Here is a 22,390-nt window from a genome sequence, read left to right as displayed (position 1 = left end):
CCCTGATCAAGTTTCAGGACTGAGAAACCTTGTCTCAAAAAAAAAAAAAAAAAAAAAAAAAAAAGAAAGAAAGAAATAAACTACAGGTGACCAAGAAAAAATGGATAAAGGGTGGTTATATGGAAAGGATTAGACATCATGAGCAAAGGCAGTTTATCCAAGGACTGCAAAGTTAGTTCAACATATGACCAGTATAGAATAGATCACATCTCTCTGAACAAACACATGTCCATCTCAATAAATGACACAGAAAAAGCATTTAGCAGTGGGGGAAAGTGATTTTACAAAGTGATTTTGTCTTAAAAGTGACAAAACACTCAACAACACACATAAAAGTCGACTTAAAAATGGATTAATGCATACAGTCTAAAACTGTACAGCTCCCTCAAGGCTCGGTGTAGTGGTCCGTGTCATTAATCAGCACTTGGGACACAGAGGCAGGTAAATTTCTTGAGTTTCAGGCCAGCCAGGGCTACATAGTGAAACCCTGTTTCAAAACAAAACCAAAAAGAAACATTGACACACACAAAAAATCAACTCTCAAAAACAAAACAAAAAAAACACCACCACCATCACCAAAAAACAAACAAACAAACAAAACAAAACAAAAAACAAAAAAAAACAAAACAACAACAACAACAACAAAAAACGAGGTAAATCTTTGTGGTTCGAAATTAGGCAAGGGTTTCTTTGAAATGACACCAAAATTACAAGCAACAAAAGAAAAAATAAATGACTTCACTAAAATGAAAGAGAAGAAACATGATAAAGGACATCTACAAAAGTCCACAGTTGGTATCACACTCTGTGTGTGTGGGAGGACAGGACAGGAGCTGCTAACCAGAGTAATTAAGCCTTGTGCTGTGCGCACGTGGGTGTGTGTGTGCGTGCATGTAGAGAGACAAGTAAACTCCATATCTAGAAAGGAGAAAGGAAACATATCTGTTTAAGGATACCAGGATTGTGTGCAGGAAAAATTCTAACATACACAAACACATAAGCTATTAACTAACAGACAAGTTTCACAGAGCTGCAGGATACAAGATCAAAATAAAAATTAACTGTATTTCCCTAAGTTAGCAATAAATAATCTAAATACGGAACTCTGAGAGCAGTCCCATTTATAAAAGTGTTAAAGCATGCAGGGATATATTTTTAATATAAGTGACCTATAAAAAACTGTAAAAATACTAAAGATAAATGACAGCTCAATTAAATATAATGCTATCAGAAGTTCATGAATCCTAACCTGCCTTCAGGTTCCTCCTGCCCTGCTTGAATTGAGTTCCTGTCCTGACTTCCTTTGATGATGAACTGTGATCTGGAAGTGTAAGCCAAATGAGCCCTTTCCTCCCCAAGCGCTTTGGTCACAGTGTTTTACCACAGTTATGGTAAACTCTACTATAACAGTGGCCAAGGATCCCAATGGCTGACAATCAAAAGATTCAAGGACAATTTAAATCCCAAATGCAAACAACGAAGCCGGCCCTACCTCGCAGCACACACACTCGATTCAAAATGGATCAAAGCTTTACATGTGAGAGCTAAAGTTATACAGTTCTCAGGTGAAAGCTGAGTGTAGTGGCACACGCCTTTAATCACAGCACTTGGAAAGCAGAGGTTGGTGGATCTCTTGTTAGCTGGAGGCCAGCCTGGTCTACATAGTGAGTTCCAAGGCAGTTAGGATTACATAGAGCCTCTGATTAAAAAAAAATACAACAAAAATAAATTTTCAAAAAAACCTATGAGTAAATCAGTGTGCCTTGAAGTTAAGCAATACGTGTGTGTTTATATGTATATGTGTGTATGTATATATACACACAATTAGTATAGAAATGATAGAAATTAGAAATGACACCAATAGCACAAGAAACAAAAAAGCATATAAATGAACTTTATTAAAACAAAGACCTTTGGGGCCAGTGACATGGTTCAGTTGGCAAAGGCACTTGCTGTCAAGCCTCCCCATCTGAGTTCAATCCCAGGACCTGTACAGTGGAAGGAGCGAATGGATTCTTGAAGGCTATCTTCTGACTTCCTTAAATGAGTGCACACACACCAGCACACACACATACACGCACAAACATCTGCATGCGCGCACACACACACACACACACACACACACACACACACACACACACTAATTTTAAAAGATTGACAACTTTAAAGGGCACTATCAAGATGAAAAGACAAGGAGAAAACATCTCCAAATCATTTAAGGATGCGGTGTTACAAGACAACCTAATTGAAAATGAGAAGTTATTTGAACACATAGAAGTGGTCAATAAACACAAACACTACCATTAGTCATTAAAAAAATGAAAATTAAAACCATAATGTAATACTTTCCACTAAGATTGTTAATATTGAAAGAAAGAAAAAAAAAGTAACAAGATGAGAGTCTATAAAGGTGGTTCCAGAGGTCTCAGGTTCAATTCCTAGAACATACAAGGCAGCTACCAACTGTAACTCCAGTTTCAGGCCATTTGACCCCTCTCTTCTGGCCTCTGTAGGTACCAGAATATAAACATGGTTCAGATACATATGTGCAGGCAAAACACCCATACACGTAAAAAACATTTTTGAAACTCTTAAAAAAAAAAAAAAACCCACACCCATACACACTTTTTCTTAAAGAGCCAAGGACGGTGATGTGATCTTTAATACCAGCGATCTCAGGCAGAGGCAGAAGCAGGTGGGTCTATGCTGGGTTCAGGGCCACCCTAGACTACACAGCAAGTTCTAGACCAGTCAGAGCTACCGCTGCACAGTGAGGCCTCGTCTCAGATACCAAGCAAAAATAGGGAAAAAAGAAGGAGACGACGACCCTGGCCTTCATGACCTGGGAACTGAGCCCTTGGTGCTCGGGGTGTGCATTTCCCTCATCGCTAAACATATGAATACTTTTTAAAACCATTTTTCCTTTTTTTTTTTTCTGTGAAAAAGAAAGTCCAGATCTACATACCCCTTTAAACTAGGTTATTCTGGTTTATCTGTATATCCTGGGTATTAATCGTCTACCAGATATGCAGCTGGCAAAGGTCCTATCTCATCCTGTGAGATTATTTTTGGTTTTCTTTGCAGTACAGAAACTTTGTAGTTTTATAAGCTCCTATTCATAAATTGTTGGTCTTAACTCCTGAGCAAATGGAGCCCTATCCAGAGAGTGCTCTATAGCTCTAGCCCGGAGGACATAGCCTGTGCTTTCTTCTAGCAATCCCAGGGTTTCAGGTTTCATACTGAGGACTTGATCCATTTGGAGCTAATTTTTGTGCACGGTGATGGATATAGGTCTAAGTTCATTCTTATATATGTGGGCATCCAGTTTTCCAATCCCTGTCTGCTGGAGATGCTGTCTTTTCTCTAGTGTGTATTTTTGGGATCTCTGTTGGGTGTTAGCTGGCTGTCGTCATGTGCACTCATGTTTGAGTCTGTTTTGTTCCTGGATGCACATCTGCTTTTGTGCCAGTACGAGACTATTTTCATTGCTGCATCTCTGTAATACAGCTCGAAATGTGGGATTTCTTCATACTTTTCATCTAGGATGTGGGCTTATCATATATACCTTTTATTATGATCATAATAGTGCTTTTTTTATTATTAATACTTTATTACAAAGCCATGTGGGTGGTGGTGCATGCCTTGATTCTGAGCACTTGGGAGAGAGGAAAGCAGATTTCTGAATTCAAGGCCAGCCTGGTCTACAGAGTGAGTTCCAGGACAGCTAGGGCTACACAGAGAAACCCTGTCTCGAAAAACAAAACAACAACAGCAACAACAAAAGGGAAAAATTTATTACAAAAAACTTATAAAAAAACATCACACAGTGAAATTAACCAGCCCCAAAGTTTACCTGTCTCAATGAACAGCTGTGGAGTTTCACATTGGATTTTACACTTCCACTTTCAGATATATTTTTATGCACTTAACTACCAAAAAAGGAGGTGAAAGTAGGAAAAGGGTTAGCCTTCTGTCTTCTTTCATGACTCAAGTGTTCATTGCCTCCACCAGTCCTTCCTTGGGTGAACTCACTGATGTAAGTCTACACTCAGTTTGCAGTGTCCTATTAGATTTTTGCGTCTATGTCCATCAGAGATATTCGCCTATGAGAGATGCCGTTGTTATCACCTGCACGTTTTTTGGTATTAAAGTAATACTGGCTTCATAGAAATAATTTAGAAATGTTCTTTCTGGGTTTTTTGTTTTGTTTTAAGTATTGGCTGTAGGTCTGTAAAAGTTTGGTGGAATTTTCCTGTGCATCTATCTGGGCCTGGGCCTTTTTTTTTTTTTTTTTTTTTTGGTCAAAAGATTTTTTTTTTTTTTTTTAACTACTGTTCCAATCTACTTATTTGTGATAGGTCTGCTTAGGAGGCATTGGTGGTATAATGTTATAGGTCTGTTTAAGTAGTCACGTTCTTAGTTTAACTTTGGTAGTTTGGATTAATCTAGAAATTCATCCATTCCTTTTTTAAATTAAAAATTATTCATTAGTGTTTTGCTTGCATGTATGTGCATATCTTCTTGAGTTTCTAACTTAATGAAGACTAGGGTTTTTTTGGTTTTTTTTTGTTTGTTTTTTGTTTTGATTTGATTTTTCGAGACAGGGTTTCTCTGTGTAACCCTGGCTGTCCTGGAACTCACTCTGTAGCCCAGGCTGGCCTCAACTCAGAAATTCGCCTGCCTCTGCCTCCCAAGTGCTGGGATTAAAGGCATGTGCCACCACTGCCTGGCGGAGACTAGGTTTTTAAAGTATTCCTCTATGGGACTCTGAATTTCATTGGTGTTGTGATGGTTCCTATTCAACTCTAATTCTATTCATTTGAATCATGTCTTTATTTTTGTTTGTTTTGATTTTGGTTAGTTGGTTAGCTAGAATCTGCCAATGGCTTGTCAAAGAACCAGCTCTTAAATTCATTGATTTTTTTTTCTTTTCAATTTCATTAATTTATGTTGTTTTTACTAGGTATTCCTCTCTATTCAATTTGGATTTGTTCCTGATTTTACAAATAATTGAATTACATCATTGAGTCATTTATTTGTGCTTTTTCTGATTTTTAATAGGTAGAGTTAGTCCCTCATAGGATGCCATTCTATGTATCCAGAAGATTTGTTGTGTTTTCAGTTTTATTTGACTTCAGGATTAAAACATTTTTTTTCTTCTTTTTGACCCATTCATTATTTAGTAATGTGTTGTTTAATCTTCATGGACTTGTGTAATTACCAGGAATTTGTTGGCTATTGATTGAAGCTTTACTGCATTGTGCTTAGGTAAGATATATTAATTTTTTCAATTTTTCTGAACTTAAGATATGTTTTGTGTCAAATTATGTGGTCTAGTTTATTACTTTTCTTTATTTATTTTTGAGACAGTGTTTCTCTGGGTAGCCCTGGCTATCTTGGAACTCATTCTGTAGCCCAGGCTGGCCTCAAACTCAAGATTTGCTTGCCCGTGTCCCTGAGTGTCTGGATTAAAGGTATGGACTACACCTCCGGCCAGCACGATCAATTTTGGATATCTGGCCTGCTGTGTAGAATGTATATTCTTTAGTGTTTGGTCCATTTGATGAATGACATCATTTAATCCTGATATCTCTATTCTTTCTCTTCTCTTTCTTCCTTCCTTCCTTTCTCTCTTTCTTTCTTTCTTTTCTTGTTCAGATGACCTGTCTTCAGGAGAAAGTGGGTTCCACTAATACTGAACTGGAGTAATCTGTGTCTTTAAATTCAATGGCATGTTTCTTATGAAATTGGGTGTGCTAGAGAACTGTAATGAATTCATAGTCAATTGTTCTCTTGATTAGAATGAAGACTCCTTGTCCTTAATTCCACCATTTGGAAGGCAGAAGCAGGCAGATCTCTGTAGGCAAGGCTCACCTGGTTTATATAGCAGGCTAGGACTGCATAGGAAGACACGGTCTCAAAAAATAAAATAAAAAGGTAGCGACACTTGCTTCCTCCCTGCTTGTATTTGCTTGGAATACTTTTTTATCCTTATGCTCTAAGGTGGCCCTGATCTTTAAATCTAAGTTCTCAAGCCATTCAACTAAGCAGTCTGTCGTGGCCGAGGAGCTGAGGCCATTAAAATCTAGTTCTGGTTAAAGGTGTGTGCTGGCTCCTGTTTTGCTCTTTGCATTCATCCTCATTTGTGCTTTGGTAATTACAGCTTCACTTGTTTTCCTTGTCATTTTTGACTGTCCTTTTTCCTCTCTTCAGTCTAAAGAATTGCTTCTGGTATTCTCTGGGACTAGTTTGGTGGACATTAATTCTTTTGGCTTGTGTATAGCATGGAACATTTTTCTTTTTCCCTCAACTATGGGAGAAAGTTTGCTGGGTATAGTACTGTACGCTGGCATCCATGGTCTTTTAGACCTTGAAGTTCCCTGGTCCAGACTCCTTTGCCTTTTACAACTTCTGTTGAGAAATCAGCTGCAGTTTTGATGGGTTTTTTCTTTACATGTTCCTTCTACTCCTCGTCTCTCTAGGATTATTATTATTTTATTATATTGGATTTTGTCAGAGGTGTTTTCTGCATCTATTGAGATAATCATGTGATTTTTTTTTTTGTCTTTAAGTGGACACTTATTAAACAAAAATCCAAGTACATGAACAGGAAACCTCCTAAGTTGTGGTCAGGGAGTTAAGAGACTACCAAAATAATGTAGATGAATGTTGCTGCCCTTAGTTGCCTCCCAGGATGTGAAGGTTAGACCTTACTGCTGAAGACAACTGCAGCTATGGTCATATGTGATGATAAAGAAGAGACCAGAGGTTTGAAAGGAGGACATGGGAGAATCTGGAGAGAGCAGGAGAGGTGGAAATGATGTGAACACAGTACTCTTGTATAGAATTCTCAAAAAACCAAAAGAAACAAAGACACCAGTGATGGCAGGGAGCCCCCAGGAAGCACAGGAGAGTGAGTATAAATGGTGCCGCCACCATTCAATAGTTTCGTCCATCAAAAGGAAGTTACTATATGCATCAGTGATGAACAAAAACAGCTGTCTACATAAAAACTCAAGCACAGATATTCACAGTAGCCCTAAGGTGGGAAGGGACCAAACATCAATAACAGATCATCAATCCACAGAGACAGGCCACGGTGGCACCTTTAGTCCCAGGACTCCGGAGGCAGAAGCAGGCAGTTCTCTGTGAACTCGAGGCCAGCCTGATCTCAAAATGAGTTACAGGATAGGCTGGGCTATCCTGCCCATAGACCATGTCTCAAAAGAGAGGGTGGATGTGGCAATGACAAAATATGACTCCATTCACTGTGATTGTGTGTGTATGTGTGTAAATGTGTGTGTGTGTGCACGTGTGTTTGCCTATGGGTGGGCAGATGTCTATGGGCATATGTGCCTTTCCATATTATAGGCCAGAGGTTGTAGTTGGGTGTCTCCCTTGGTTGTTCTCCACTCTACTTACAGAGGTGGAATCTCTTGCTGTATCCAGAATGCACTGATTTGGGCTACTGTCCTTACTGAGTTTGCCCCAGGGATCCTGTCTCCTCTCATCAAAGCCAGGATTACAGGCAGACTACCATAACCACTTGATTTCTATATGGATGTTGGGGATTCTAACTCAGTCCTCATAATTCCATGGCAAGTGCTTTACCTGCTTAGCCATCCCCCTTGCCCTCTGCTGTGGTTTTTATGTGCAAGAAACAGGAGTGAAGTATTGGTATCGCAACATGGAAGAACCTTAAAAACAAAGGCAAAGAAGCCAGAACAAAAGGCCTAGTACTCACTCAGCAAGGAGTGGTGAGACACGCCCTTAATCTCAGTACTGAAGAGGCAGAGGCTGGAGGATCTCTGAGTTGGAGACCAGCCTGGTCTACATTGTAGGCTCTAAGACTGCCAGAACTACATAAAGAGACTACATCTCAACAAAACAAAACAAAAACAAAAGTCACAGATCCAATTATTCTAAAAACCACAAACACGGAAATAGAAAGCAGGCTTAGAGGTGGCCAGGCAGTTTGTCTGAGTACTAAAGTTCTGGAAGCAGATGGTGTCACTGGTTATACACTGTGCATAACTTAGGTAGACTGCATATGTGAGTTAGGGCTCAACAGAGCTGGTCCACAGAGTGGTGCCAGGAGTTGGACATGCGTATTAAACAGCATATGCATGAAAGTGTGGGTTTCTGAAGGCATTATAAAGTACATAGCACTACTAGGGACACGCCCACTGCCCGAGGGCTGACCTGCAACTAGATGGAGTGCCTACCCCTATCCGACTCCAATGCAGGGACGCTATCCTGAAGGGGTTCCCAGAGACATACTCTGCTTATGCAAGTTTGGCTGGCTTAGAACTTACAACTTAGACTAGGTTAGCTGTTTGTTTGTTTGTTTTCAAGACAGGGGTTCTGTGTAGCTCTGGCTGTCCTGGAACTCACTCTATAGACTAGGTTGGCCTCAGAGTCAGAGGTCCACCTGCCTTGCCTTCTGAGTGCTGGGATTAAAGATGTGCCTAACATGCCTGGCAACTAGGTTAGCTTTTAACTTGTGTTGATCTCCCTGCCTTGCCTTCTAAGTGTTAGGTGTGCATCACCTCATCTGGCTTTTTGTTCTTGTTTCTCAAGCAGTCTTGCTCTGTAATCCATACTGCCCTAGGACTCGGTCCTGTTTATGTCTTCCAAGTGCTGGAATTATAGGTGTGGTACCACATGTATGGTTAAAATAGGAATCAAACCCTGGCCTCCCCAGTAAACCATATTCCCTGGCCTCCTAGAGAATATTTTAATGCATCACTCCATTGTTATATACAGAAAAGAACAAGCTCTGACTCTACTCAGACCTATACCTGTTCTCCACCCTACCCTAGTAAGCTAATGAGAGGAGGAGAGCCGACAGCCGAAGGGGACCGCAGCACATCCAGCACACCCACACCCTTTTACTTCAGTGCATAATTAAATTGGTTTGCAAACTTCTCGTGTTTCTTCTGGTCCATCTGGTTCATGGCAGCAACTACTCTTTGCACGGCTGCCCTGTGGAGAGAGCACAGTTAAGATGTGACTAAGGACCTGACAGGACTCTGGGGCCCTAGGTTGGCGTGCTGCCTCTGGACCTCATAAAGGCTTCCGGTGGGACTTCTATAAGGTAGTGCTCAGACAGAGCAGGGGTCCCCAGTCTGTTACCCACCACAGGTCTTGGTTATGTCTCCTTGAAACCGAAGGTAGTTGCAAGACCCCATGCTTGCTAATCCCAAGCTGCATTCTAGGGCGAAGGCACAATTGAACACGGGTTGCAGGCCCAGAGGTAAAGGTCCCCAGAAAGGGCTGTAGGAAAAAGCAGGAGGCCTGTGTAGACCAGCCTCCACCCCACCCCAAGGCTGACCAAGGAGCTTACTGGCCAGTACTAGGATGAAGTATCTGGCCCCAGGAGGAGAGAAGACAGGCCACCCCTGTCTTCTCTGAGGTTACTCCTATAGACTGCATGGCACAGCAAAGCCAGCACTTGGCCTCTCAGGGCCGTTTTACTGTAACCAGCTCTGCTTATGGAGGGGTGGCTGTAGACTCCTGAGAAGGGTGCTCAGGGCACACAGCTGCAGATCTGTTCCCAACCAGCTCTTGGCATGGCCTGTCACTGCTCAGGCTGATCTTGGTTATCACCCTGACTAATACAGCCACCAGACGCTCCTAGCAACTTAACGGCTCTCCCCCAACATATCCTAGATCAAAGCCTGGGGCCATGGGCCAGTGACTAGTTCTTACTTGGCAAAGACCTTCTTCTCAAGGCGGGCCCGGGAAGTGTTGGCGCGCTCTCGCAGGTCTGTGAGGTTGGGGTGCTTCTTCTTCTTCCCTTTGCCCTTCTTGCTATACCTGGATGAACCAAGGTCCACCCCTGTGGCTGCTTCCACGTCCTTCATAAACTCAGGGTCCTGCCAAGCTGAGCACAACTTGATGATTTCAAAAGATGTCTGGCACAAACCAGAGGTGACCCTTGTTGGGTTTCTTCTAAATGTAGGGCTGGAGCCTGCCTGCTGCATGCCCTATCTGAGAGGGTCTGTACCAAGTGACGTGGCTATCTTGGAATGAAGTCCACCCGGAGACATCTCTTTCCTTATTCCCTTATTCCTCCTTCTGTCACTTAGCCCCCTAGTATCCCAAGGGTCCCCTCAACTTGAACAGGCTGGAAGGATCCAGGCAGGTCTACCCCAAAAGCCACTACTCCTGGCATTGCTGGCCATTTGGTTAGGACACTAGTCAAGGCCTTTGGCCATGGAGTCAGAATGTCTACGGCTACTACCCTGCCAATCAGGCCTACTGTGGTGCTTCCAAACATACCAGTACGTAACTGGCATGTGAAGCAAGGGTGTCCAGAGCTGAGGTGCATGGCAGGCTACAGATGGGCTCTCTGGTTCACAGGAACTGTCATTATGGGCCTCCGAGTGCAGAGTAGAGTTACCCAACCTGTAAGCTGGGCACTGCCTGTTTGTAGTCATAAGGGTCTGTGGAAAGTGAGAGGCAACTGAACAGCACCCAGCCCCTCAGCAGCCTCATCAGTGCCAGGCCAGATCCATGGCATTATCAATGCTCATGTGTAGGGCTGCTGAGATTGTTAGCCATGTAAATAAACACTAGGACTCCCGAGTTCCCTCCTCAGTCTCTGCTGGCTCACCTCCACAGGCTCCCCTAAGCCCTATTAGGCATGACACTGGTCTAGCCTGGCTTGGGAAAGACAGGCTAGTGAATCAGATAAAGGCAAAGTAAACCTAACTCTTCAGGCCTAGGGGTGAGCCTAGCAGGAAGAAGGGCCTGGCATTCTTTACTACAAGGCCATCTAAATGCCAAAGAGGTCCCACGGGCTGGGGCAGAGTGGACAGAGTGTCTGGAAACAGGGTGGCAGCAAAGCCAGACTGTGAGGGGGCACGTCCACTGAGGGGAAGCAAGCACACCAGACAGACAGATGGCGTGGCCTCTCCAAGCTGATTTTTTTGAAGTGAAGGAACTCAGGACTGCACGATTCAGATACAGGGACGATTAATCCAAGATTAAGGAAAACTGTCTAAACAGTTTATCTCCCAGTAATAAGAAGGCGTCACAGTTTAGGAACCTGGTGAATGGAGCAATTGTTTAAACACAACGAAAAAATGCTGGCATCCAGTGGAGATGGAATGAGCACCTCAGGAAAATGAAGGAGCAATTTAAAAGCCTTTGAAGAAAATCAATAGACGCTGGGGCTGTGCGGCCTTCCTGGGCGCTGAAGGGCCCTGGAGCACTGTGTGCATTGTCACCGAGGTTAGCACCAGGGAAAAGAAAATTGCCCCGTGTGCGAGGGAGGCGGGATCAATACTGCAGTTAGTAAAGAGATGCTATTTCACATCTGACTGGCCAGCACCGGGCTTGGCCCGTGGCCTGATACCTGTTTGTTAACAAGCCACCGAGGGCTGGAAAACTAGATACTCTTCAGGGTTGACACAAAAATAGGCACTTAATTTGCTCCTGAGTGTGAGCCACCAGGGAAGGTTTCTCCGTAGATGAACAGGTCAGGCCCTCCCCACCACTATACAACGCAGACATGTCTCTGGGCACAAGATGAAACAGGTATTTGTGTCTTATGACCACAGGTCAAAAAGCTATGAAGGAGCCTGCAGACATGTCCCCTTCACAGAAGGCCCTCCATGGGCTGACTACAGCCCCAGAATAGGTTTAGACACTAGACTGAGTTTGACCACCCATGTAGGTGTGTGGGAGCAGGAGAGGGGCTGGAGCTGAGTGAGTCAGAGCCGGCAGGTGAGACCACCTAGACCCTAGGTGCAAGAACTAGAGGGGATGACTGTATCAGGAGAGTCAGCCTGCTGCAATTCCATCATCTGCTCAGGAAGCAGGAGTAAGAGCCAGAAGCTCAGTGGTCGAGTGCTTATCTACCATATGAAACTCTGGGTTCAGTCCCTTTGTGCAGATGTTGACATGGAGGTACATGGAGTCAGGGGTATCCACGTTCCCGATGGGAGCCTTGATGATAAATACCTCATTAGCCATGTGTACCCAACCTTGCCCATGGAGCCCCCAACCTGCTACTCAGTTACAAACAGAATTTGTAACCTGGAGACCACATGTTCCAGGGCTGTGCCTGGAGCTCCTCTCCTGCTCCCACACACCTACCTGGATGTGCCTGTTGCTGCTGAAGCTGCTGCCTTTGTTCACGTGCTCTGTCTTCTGGGTTGAGAGGCTGCCCCTTGTCATCTCTGGGGATGATCTTCCCATGGAACGGGCACTATACAATAAGCACAAAGTAGCTGATGGCCAGGAGATTGCACCAATAGCTCTAGGGGAAACGGGTACAGCCAAGCCCTCTAATCATGTGCCTTCCTCGCAGAGGGGGAGATCTGGGGAGAGACAGCATCAGGAGTCTAAGAACTGGTCTGCTTACTCAAAGCAGCTTCTCTCTGTTCTGTACCTCTGCATCATGTATGTACTTTCCCAACCTCAAGTCTCAGCCCACTCACGGCTCTGGCTGCACACCAGTGCTCTGGTTATTACAGATGGTCTCTCAGAAGTTAAAGTCAGGGCCCAGGACAAGAACCCCATACATGATTCTCTGATGTCCAGTGGCTAAGCAATTATGATGCTGCTTATAAACCTTCCTCTACAGGGCTCCTCGGGGCTCACAAATATCCCTGGTCTAGAATGGGGGCAAAGACGGCTGGCACTTCTTAGGCCACTAGTCGTGGACCAGCCTCTCCCTAGGTAAGCACAACTTCACGCCTTGCCTCCTGGCCTTACTTACCTTCAGCCGATCCTGGCGCTCACAGAGCCTGCCATTAGGCTTCAGGGCCCGGCACTTGTGCTGCACAGGCTCAAACTTCCCTGAAAAGGTAATGTGTCGGCAATGGAGCATCTCAGAAACATGGGCACTGTCCACCTCTTCCTCCACCTCGCTGGGTTTCCAGAAGCGGTGTTGAGAGTCAGATCTGTAAGGTGCACCAGAAACCCTCAAAGTAGCTACTCTAGATCAAAAGAAGGGGGTTGGCCCAATCACAATGCACCCCAATTACCCCTTAATCCTAGGGAGAGCACTTGCACTTGCCCCTAGTGGCCTTGAGGCCTTCCTAGAGAACACGATCACTATACTTGGGTTCAAATCTTGATGTTCACAAACCAGCCAAAGATGAGTCTAACACTAGCCTAAGGCTAGATTTCCCTTGCAAAGCTGGGCAGGAGCTCCAGGGCCCTGAGACATTGGCTTTGAAGCAATGTCTCTGCCACTGAGTGGGTGAATATAGGCTCTGCATAGACATGGTACCAATGCCCAGAGGAAGAAGCACGTATAAATTCACACCCAGTCTTCACTCAGTGTTAAGGGCCCCAAAGGATGGAGCTTTTGCTCTGTGGCCACCACCAAACCTTGTTTTCTTCTCCCCTACCCCCCGACAGTGCTAGGGATTGAACTTAGGGCCTCATGGATGTTAGGCAAGCACTAAACCAGTGAGCTACAGGACCAGTCAGTCCATCACCAAACCTTATGAAGGCCACTTTTCTCTGAATGCCAGAGAACGGGGCAGGCTTTGCAATTCTGTGACAAAGGCTCAACTTCTGATCCAACAACACATAGCATATTCTTTTGGGCTCTGCACATGGATGTCAGCTGCCTCAAGAGCTGGCACCTCTGTGGATTGCTCAGAGATGGTAGGGTGCATGGCAGACAGAAGAGTGATAGGGCCCAGGATCCTGACCAGTCGTGGCTGTAGCTGGGTGAAACAACACTGACCAGGGAACTGAAATGGCAGTAGCCACACAGGCTGGCTATGACTTGAACTTGGGGAAGTTCACGAGCAGCCTAGCTGTACCAATGTTTAACACGATGGAGCCTCAAGGCTAAGGCCTGAACCAGGACCCTCACATGGAGACCTGGCTCCCTTCCTTAGGTTTCTAGAGGTCCTGATTCCTGCCACGTCAGCTTATCACCCAGGCAGCCCAGCCTGAGGTTCACACATCATTAGCTTTACTGATCTTAGCTTTCCAGTGCTAGCTCTTAAGTACAGCACCAGCAAATGCAGCCTGGGCTCTTCTAGCCACCCTACTCCTCCCTCCTCATAGGTAAGTGTTCACCTGTACTCCTAGATGTCTCTCTCCCTCTACCTTCCACTAGCTATCTCCAGTCTGGTTTGTGCTGGGGTAGACCCACTCAGCTTCTAACCCAGTTAACCCTGGGCCCATCTGCCTCCAGCATCTTAAGGAGCCACACTTGTCAGGATCTCAGAAATAAACTTTAGCTCTTCCTTCACACCGAGTAATAGATGAGCTTCATGGGTATCTCCTGAAGAAGCAATAGTAAGGCTCAAGTGCCAGCTTCCTACAGGCCAGAGAATAGATATTTAAGGCCAGGTTGTGCTCTGAGTCCTAGGAACCAGATACCTTAGACTCACTTAAGAATCTTCCCAGCTGTTAGCTGCTCCTGGCCCCAGTAACACAGGTCCACTCCGAAGGGTACAATGGGTGCTCGGGCTCGCTCTGCTTGCTTCTGGGCTTCCTCTGGCCCAGGAAGTACCCTGAAAACAGATCAGCACACATCAGCTACCCATTCCTTGTGCTCCTACTTGCCTTTCCCTTCTACATCCCAGTGCAGTCCAGAAGCCTGGGATCAGCATTAACATACGATGTTGGGCCTGAGCTGTCAGGACGGATGCTGTGTCTAGCAAACAGCCTGGCCCTGCTGAGTACTGGCTCTGATCTGTGATATGAACCTGACATTCCCTTCAAGAATATGGCTTGGCTGCAGGACCTCCAGACGGCTGCTATCGGCCCAGCTGAGCACCATGCCGCACATCAGCAGGTGCTACTTGCCTAGGGCTATGCACATGCCAGGATACCTCTCAAAGGAGGGTTCTTGGGCAACCTGTTCAGGCCAGCCAGTGCTTCAGACAGGCAGTGGCAGTACTAGGCTGTGGACCCAGTGACATTGGGACATCTAGAGTCACCTGTTGGAGGTGGGGGAGGGAGATGACAAGCAGTCCTGGAGCCGTAACATCTGGGCAGCTGCAGAGGTGGGGTCTGAGGCCTCTTCTTCCTTTCTCGTCCTGGTTCTCTCCTGTAAGCTACATACAGCTGTACCTTTCTCCAGAGTCTTCAGTGGGGCCTTTGGCTCCAGCCCTGAAATGACACATGTCCACTCTAACATCACTCTGTCACCCAGGGGAGACAGGGGGCGGGGGGAGCACCATGTGGTCAGGCTTCAGATGCATCCATGCATGACAGCACAAGAGATGCCTGTCATCCCAACTTGTCAGATACGGGCCACACTCTTATGTAGGGCACAGGGCAGGGACTCAGGTAGCCTACAGGAACTGTTATCAAGAGCCTACCCAGAGTTGTTCACAGCACAGGTCGACAACACCAGCACCTTTGCCCACAGATTCCCACAGCGAGAGCTTGGATGCCTACAAATAATACCTGCCATGCCAAAGAGAGGCTGCCTTCCCCTTGACAGGGGGCCTCCCTTCACTGAGCAAGGAACAGAGCAACCCAGCCTCTATATGAAGGTGACAACTCAAGCTGAGTAGTACGTCTCCCCTGGGATGTCCTCAGAAGAAACAGCCACAAGGGTGGCTGAAGTATGTTTTCTGTGGCTGTGGGGCAGATGTCAAGCTCCTGACTACAGGATGCCACCCTGAAATACCTGCCCTACCTCCTACCAGCTAGAGAGGGTTATGATGTTGACACCAGGATTTCTATAGGATGTGGCAGATGACACCAGTCTTAGCCCAGTTTCATTCTCACTTCCCAAAGGCAGAATCCTGCCACTTTATTCCTGCTCATTCTTGGGTCTGCCTCTTAGCAGGTTGCATGCAGGGCCAACTCTGACCCTTGCTGGCCCCAGAGCATTGTGAGAACTGGGACTCCAGAGGCACTATTCACTTGTTGCCCAACTTCTCACATTCAATGCAGGAGCAACCTCAGCCGGACACTAGCCGTGCCAGCAAGACCTGCACTGACACCAAAGCTCAGACTTCTGAGTACCCTACTACCAAAGGCAGAACAGATGATGTGCCATTTCTGAGGCCGGGCAGACTCCAGAGCTGAGATAGGGCAAGAAGGAAACGTCACCTGGGGAAGAGAGCACAGCACCATTCTGGCGGTCAGAAGGGAAAGAGGTGCTCAAGGCATCTATCAAAGTGGAGGAGCAGCGGGGCTGGAAGTATGGCTCAGCACTTAAGAGCACTGGCTCTTCTTTCAGAAGACCCAGGTTCAGTTCCCAGTGCTGCATGGTAGCTTATAACTGCCTGATTCCATTCCCCGGGGGATCTGCTGTCTTCTTCTGGCCTCCTCGGGCAATAGTCACACACATGGTGACAAATATACAAGTTGGAAAAAAATACTTATCACATAAAATAAAAATTAAAAAATAAAAAAAAAAAAAAAGGATGAGGTCAGGAAACACTGCAGAGGCATAGTGCCTTGCTGGGTGCCTGAAGAGCAGAGGGACCACTGGTAGTGCACATGAGCAAAACTGCACAGTGCAGTGATGTGAAGGGCAGACACACAGGTGCTGGGGTTCCTGTTTCTAGAATTGTAGAGAAAAGAAAATACAATTGGAACGTAGGAAACAGTTGAAGAAACAACAGTTTTCCTGTCTGCCAGAGGAGGTGAAGGGGTAAATGTAGTTGAAAGAGGAATTTAGAGAACATTAACAATAACAAAGACAAATGGCAACCATACTTTCTTTCAGCCAAGCAGCAAGTTCAGGGCCCTAAAAAGTCATCTAGAAGGGCACAGGGAAGGGCTGGGATGTAGTGCTGTGGCAGAGCATGGCAGAGTATGTACCCAGTATGTGTAAGGCTGTGTCCCATCCTCTATACCACAAAGGAGAAAAAGGAAAAAAAAAAGAAAGAGTAGAGGAAGATGAACCAAGCTTACTGCTGAGTCCCCAGCTGAGCTGTCATGCCTACCACAGGTACAGGAGGGAGGCTATGGACACAAGACCTTACAAGGACCACCCCTTCCAGATTCTTTAAGAACAACCTTAGCATAGGTGATCCATCAAGAAAAAGAAAATCTAAACCACAGCGCACAAGATAACGAGTAAATGACTTCTGAATCAGAACAATAACTCAGTGGGTACCAGGGTGGTCCAATGACATGGAGGTAGGGTAAGAGAGTCCTTGTTCACCTGTCTTAGGCAGAGGACAGTAGAGAAACCATTAAAAAAATAAAAACAGTGACTGGCGGCTAAGGGCTGGGCTGGGGGTAGGAAGTATGGTTAACATGTGTAAAGCCTTAGGTTGTGCCCAGAACCACAAAATGGAAATAGTCAATGATTAAAAAATATATAAGACTTAAAACTGGAGATAGCTGTCAGAATGATACAAAGATACATTAAAAAAAAAAGCAGAAGAGAAGACCCAGTAACAGTAGCAGCAAAGCAAGAAAAAGTATGGTACCCAGTTCTGAAGAGACAGGACCACTTGTCAAACAAACTAATAATAAGCCTATGAGCAGATGGACTGAGCAAGTCAAGTACATTTAGCTAATAGTCATCTATTGAGAGGTTAAAATAAAAAAGTTAAGAAACAATCAAAAGACAGCTGAGAAATCAGATTAATACCAAGAAAGTAGATTTTAACTTTAAAAATCGTATAAAAGAAAGACTACAGGAAGGTGTGATAAATGTAGATGGAACCTCGCCTAATAGTCAAGGTACAAGGTGGACCTCACTCATCATCCAGAACTTGAGGCACTCAGATAGGAGAGTCTCAAGGCCAAGGCCAGTCTGGGTTACAAAGTAAGGTCCTAAATCAAGCTTAAAAACCGCTAAGTTTGTACATTAATATCTAGGCTCAAGGTCAATGAGTGTTTGGGGCATGTGCTATAATTAAGTGACTCTAGGACCCAGAAGGCCTGAGGACAGAGGATTTCAAGCTGAAGTCTGTGCATCAAGGAGACATCCACCAAGGAAGGGCAATGAGCTCTACCTGAGGCCTTGGGATGACAAAGCCTACAGCTCTGAAAGGCCACAGCCCTAAGGCACTAGGAGATCTAGACTCACCATGGGCTTGCTGTACCAGAGGTCAGCCTGACATGGCACAGACATGACCAGCTGCTCTTTAGGGCTTCCTGGGGCCCTGAAAGCAATGACCAAATCTGTTTCACTGCCTGTTTTTCTATAATAAGTTTTGCTGGTCCCAGATACAGCCATTTATCTGTGCTTTACCTTTGCTACTTTCAGAGTGGAACTATGACAGACCTGATGCAGTCCAGAAAGCCAAATATTTACTCTGTGGCCTCATATGGAAACACTTGTTGTCTCTGCTTTCTACCACGCTGTGGTATAAAGGGGAAGGGCCTCTGACCCTTGGATTCTCATGGGTGGGGAACAGAGGACTCGGGCAGGGCCGCTCTGGGAGGGTAGTGGAGTCACAGACAGCTCCCCCAGGCCCTGGAGCCCTGAGGTCCTAAGGTTTGGGCACACTGTGTATCAGAAGATACCAGACCTCGGTGGTCTCATACCAGATACTGGTGGCTCATACCTTTAATCCAAGTACTCAGGCAGCAGAGAGGTGGATCTCTGAGTTCTAGGCTAGCCTGGTCTACAGAGTAAGTTCCAGGATAACCACGGAGAGATAAACAGAGAAACCCTGTCTTAAAACAAACAAACAAACAAAAAAAAACAAAGACGACAACAACAACAAAAACAACAAAAAACAACCACCAACAAAAACCAGTGTCCCAGGTTTCGGTGGCAAACATATAACCCTAGTGTTTCTGAGCACAATGTTACTGGCAATGTGGAAGCCAGCAAGTTAGCTGAGCCCTGCATACATGCATACACAGCAGAGAGGCGAGGCTGGTAAGTGAACAATGTGACATTTAGATAGATACAATCGCAGCCAAAAGATCAATAAGAGAATTCCTAAGAGTTACAAGAATGAAATATATTTTTCATTGATTTGTTGTTTTAAACCATTAAGAAGATGGGTAAGCGTGTTAGAGCAGGGCAAACACTCAGGGCCTGGACACACCACTGTTTTCACACCGTCGTAGAAAATCAATCTCACTGACATATTTTCAAAGTTAAAACCCAAAAAGCAGAGCACACTCCTCAGGCCAGAGGGCGCGTGACCCTGAACTAATGAGACATTATCCTGCAGACCACCATGGCCCTGCTGCCTTGCAGGACCTGACTCTAGGAGTCCCTTGGCCAAAATTTACTTCCATAGTTGCTTTTAGAAAGAGTCATAAAAATGTCCAAAGCTCCTTTTTTTGTTTAAATTGGCCAAGTGGCACCTATTTGCCTGAAGCACTAAAGCAGACAGTGCGGGAGAGATGGATCGATAGGAGGAAATGGAGAGGCTGGGGCTCCGCACAAAGTTAGGCTGCCGCGCGCTGACATTATTGATTTTACCTAGTTCAGCTGGCCTTGTAATTAAAATGTAAATTTGAGAAAGAGATTATGTCCTGACAGAAATGGTAGGATTAAGGGGAAGATAAAAGCCCCTCAGTGAAAATTCAGAGAAAGAAATGAGAAAGAAAAAAGAGCCTGATTTCCTCAGCCGTGTGGATTTAGACTGAATCTAACACTTCAGATTCGCCTGTGTTTAATTGGAAAAACAGTGATGGACTATCAACTAGCATTATGAACTGAGCTCACTGCACACTGTCTGTCTGTCCGGACCCTTCAGCCTAGGCTGCTGCTCTCTGGGAAACCTCCATTTGGTATAATGACTCCCACCTTCTATCCGTGCCACAGGTCCTGCCCACAGGCCAGTGCCCTTCTTGCCCCAGCCCCTCCTGTGAATGCTCCAGGAATTCTAGGTATGTCAGATGTCCCTGGCCTCAAGGGCTCACCAACCCCTCCTGGGTTCCTGTGGCCCTCAGCCCAATGGTGGCACTGACAGGCAGATTGTAGGTACTTAACGTGGGTGCTGCAGGTCCACCTGTACACAGTGCCAGCCCTCCAGACTGCTATGTTCTCCACTTGATGTCATTTTGAAAATACAAAACACCAGCACTGGGGAGGCAGAGGCAGGCAGATTTCTGAGTTCAAGGCCAGCCAGGTCTACAGAGTAAGTTCCAGGACAGCCAGGGCTATACAGAGAAATCCTGTCTCGAAAAACCAAAACAAACAAACAAACAAAAACAAAAACCAACAGCTGGCTCAGACCATATCTGCCATCATTGCCCTCTAGGTTTCAAACAGATGCTTAGAGCCTTTGCAAGGACGGGATAATTACAGACAACGAAGCAAGTCACCAGAGTCTCTGTCTTTCTGTTAGGCTGAGCTGAAGGAAGCCCCTTAGCAGCTTTGTAGGCACTTCCATGGAAGGCTCTGAAGAAAAGACAGTTACACACAGGCTGATGGGCACTGGGTGCAGGAACAATGGACAATGTAGTTATTGCTCCTGTGTGAGAAATAACTCTACACTCAGGAGTGGAGCCTGCAGTGCTCTATTGAAAACCGTGGATTGGTCTACATTAGGAACAGGTAGTAGGGCAGCACAACTCTGTTGTGGGGCCTGAGCCAGGCTGGGATGATCACGAGTAGATGTGGGTTGTAACTGCCAAGCCAGAGCCAGCTGTGACGTCCCTGTGCTGCCTCAAAGCAGGCTGCTCACAGCTGTGTCCCAGCAAGTGGCGGTAGGAGATGCTTCCAAGTGTTTTGATGTGTTTTGATGACTCAGCCTCTTTTGCTGGACTCAGAAGCCATCTAGATACAGGCAGATGCAGGGCTGTCTCTGATCAGGAGGACTAAAGGGTTGGTTCTAGCTTTGTCTGTTTCCACTGGTGGCTGGAAAGGGCTTCCCTGTGTGTTCACCTGTGAACAAAGCTGTGTCCTCATTGGTGCCATCACTGCCATTCCCTAGCCTTAGGCCAAAGACACCCTCTCCTAGGATGAAAGGAATCTGTTTTGTTCTTTGGTGTTGGTTTGTCACTGCTGACCCTGCCACATGTGACCTGGAGCCACTCAAAACCTGTGTAGAGTCAGACTTACCATGTCTGCTGGAAGGATATGGAACATCAGAACAGGATGCAGAGGCCCAAGCTAAAAAATTCTGGTGCAACCATGATCCCTGAATCAGTGCTGGCTCCCAGGATCCCCTGAAGACTCCAAGAGCCAGAGTCAGTCCCCCAGCTTAAGAACGAAAGTGTGGCTTAAGGATGAAAGTGTGGCTTCCAAGAAGGACAGAAGGACATCAGGGCATCTAAGAACCCAGGTACATAGGTGGGTGCTAGCCACACTGCCTGGACCCTGAGAACTATCCCTGCCTCACCTGCCCTCACTGCCCTCACTGCCCTCACTGCCCATGATTCCAGACTGGTGGCCTCAGATATAGCCACAGCCACAGCCACACCAGCATCTTGCTAGACAGGATCTCATCCAGGCAAGGGTAAAAGAAACAGAAAGCAAAAACCATTCTGAGTACAGAAGGATGGCCATGTCATCCCATATATACTTGAAACACCTCCTGGTGTTCTAGGTGTTGGCCATGAGGTATATTCTACCAGGTAGAAAGGTAAGCTGAGAGGAAATAAAATCCACCTCAGGTAGAGACAGGTGCTTGGAGAAGCATGTGAGTAGAGGTTTGGAAGGTCATGGGCTTTGCAGGCTGAAGAACCCATGAGAGCATGTGAGGCTGAGGCCTGGCTGTAACAGTATACACACCTCAGCAAGGCAGGCTTGCTCACAGCAGCAGGTGAGGCGAGCAGGCATAAGAGGACAGCTCTACTAGGCAGCTCTTTATGGGGCATCAGAATACTGGGACTTCTGCAGAGTAGGCCAGACCAGGCCACTGTGCTCAGCCAAGGGGTCACCAGTAGCCCCCTTGTGCGAGGTTCCTCCTGACAATCACACTCTCACTGATCCCCAGCCCCCAGCCTGCCCAGGAGATGGCACCTCACTGATCCCCAGCCTCCTCTGCCCCCCACCTGTCCAGGAGACGGCACCAGGCAAAGGGCTGAGGACTGAGGGCTGAGTCTGCCCAGGCTAATTTGGCTTTATACCCCCAATGGGTCATGGCTGTACACACAAGTCATGTAATCATCTAAATTCTCCTAACAAATTCCGATCCCACCCCGTAAGTACCAGTTCCTATCCACTGTGTGCTCCCCACAGAAGCCAGGTGACTTGTTTTTATTTGCTTCCTCTTGGCATAAGTGGTGCCATGACCTGAGGCTGTGACCTGGATCCTGGATCCCCTTTAGGTCTATACGTTCTCTCTGGAGGGCACAAGCCTAGGGGACAGAGGGGAGCTCTTAGAGCTGTCTTGGGAAAGAGGAAGATCCTAGACGGGAAATGCCTGTCCGTCACAGACGTGGTCTATGTGTGACAAGTGCTTCCTGCTATGGGGTCCAGCCATTCCTGAGTCAGAGGCCATGTCTGTGACCTCACTGACACAAAGCAGGGATACTTATATCATGATATCTGCCTCCCCTCCGCCCTGGTGTGGGCCCT

General features: G+C 46.1%; 1 protein-coding gene across 5 annotated transcripts in view; it reads right to left on the bottom strand.

Annotated features, from left to right (window-relative positions):
• Nucleotides 1-5,175: 5,175 nt before the first annotated feature.
• Nucleotides 5,176-22,390, bottom strand: part of Uvssa (UV stimulated scaffold protein A) — a 41,663-nt gene continuing 24,448 nt past the window's right edge. For all 5 annotated transcript variants that reach the window (XM_031340808.1, XM_031340810.1, XM_031340809.1 and 2 more), the window contains exons 9-14: nt 14,922-15,093; nt 14,370-14,492; nt 12,731-12,914; nt 12,106-12,217; nt 9,712-9,886; nt 5,176-8,985 (exon numbers count right to left, since the gene is read on the bottom strand). In XM_031340808.1, the coding sequence (XP_031196668.1) occupies nt 8,892-8,985; nt 9,712-9,886; nt 12,106-12,217; nt 12,731-12,914; nt 14,370-14,492; nt 14,922-15,093 (860 nt within the window). In that variant the 3' untranslated portion in view covers nt 5,176-8,891. The remainder of the gene's footprint in view (nt 8,986-9,711; nt 9,887-12,105; nt 12,218-12,730; nt 12,915-14,369; nt 14,493-14,921; nt 15,094-22,390) is intronic.

The sequence above is a fragment of the Mastomys coucha genome, unplaced genomic scaffold (genome assembly GCF_008632895.1).
Source record: "Mastomys coucha isolate ucsf_1 unplaced genomic scaffold, UCSF_Mcou_1 pScaffold22, whole genome shotgun sequence".
Taxonomy (NCBI): domain Eukaryota; kingdom Metazoa; phylum Chordata; class Mammalia; order Rodentia; family Muridae; genus Mastomys; species Mastomys coucha.
The sequence above is the reverse complement of the archived record's forward strand: the minus strand, read 5'-3'. Positions and strand labels throughout refer to the sequence as shown.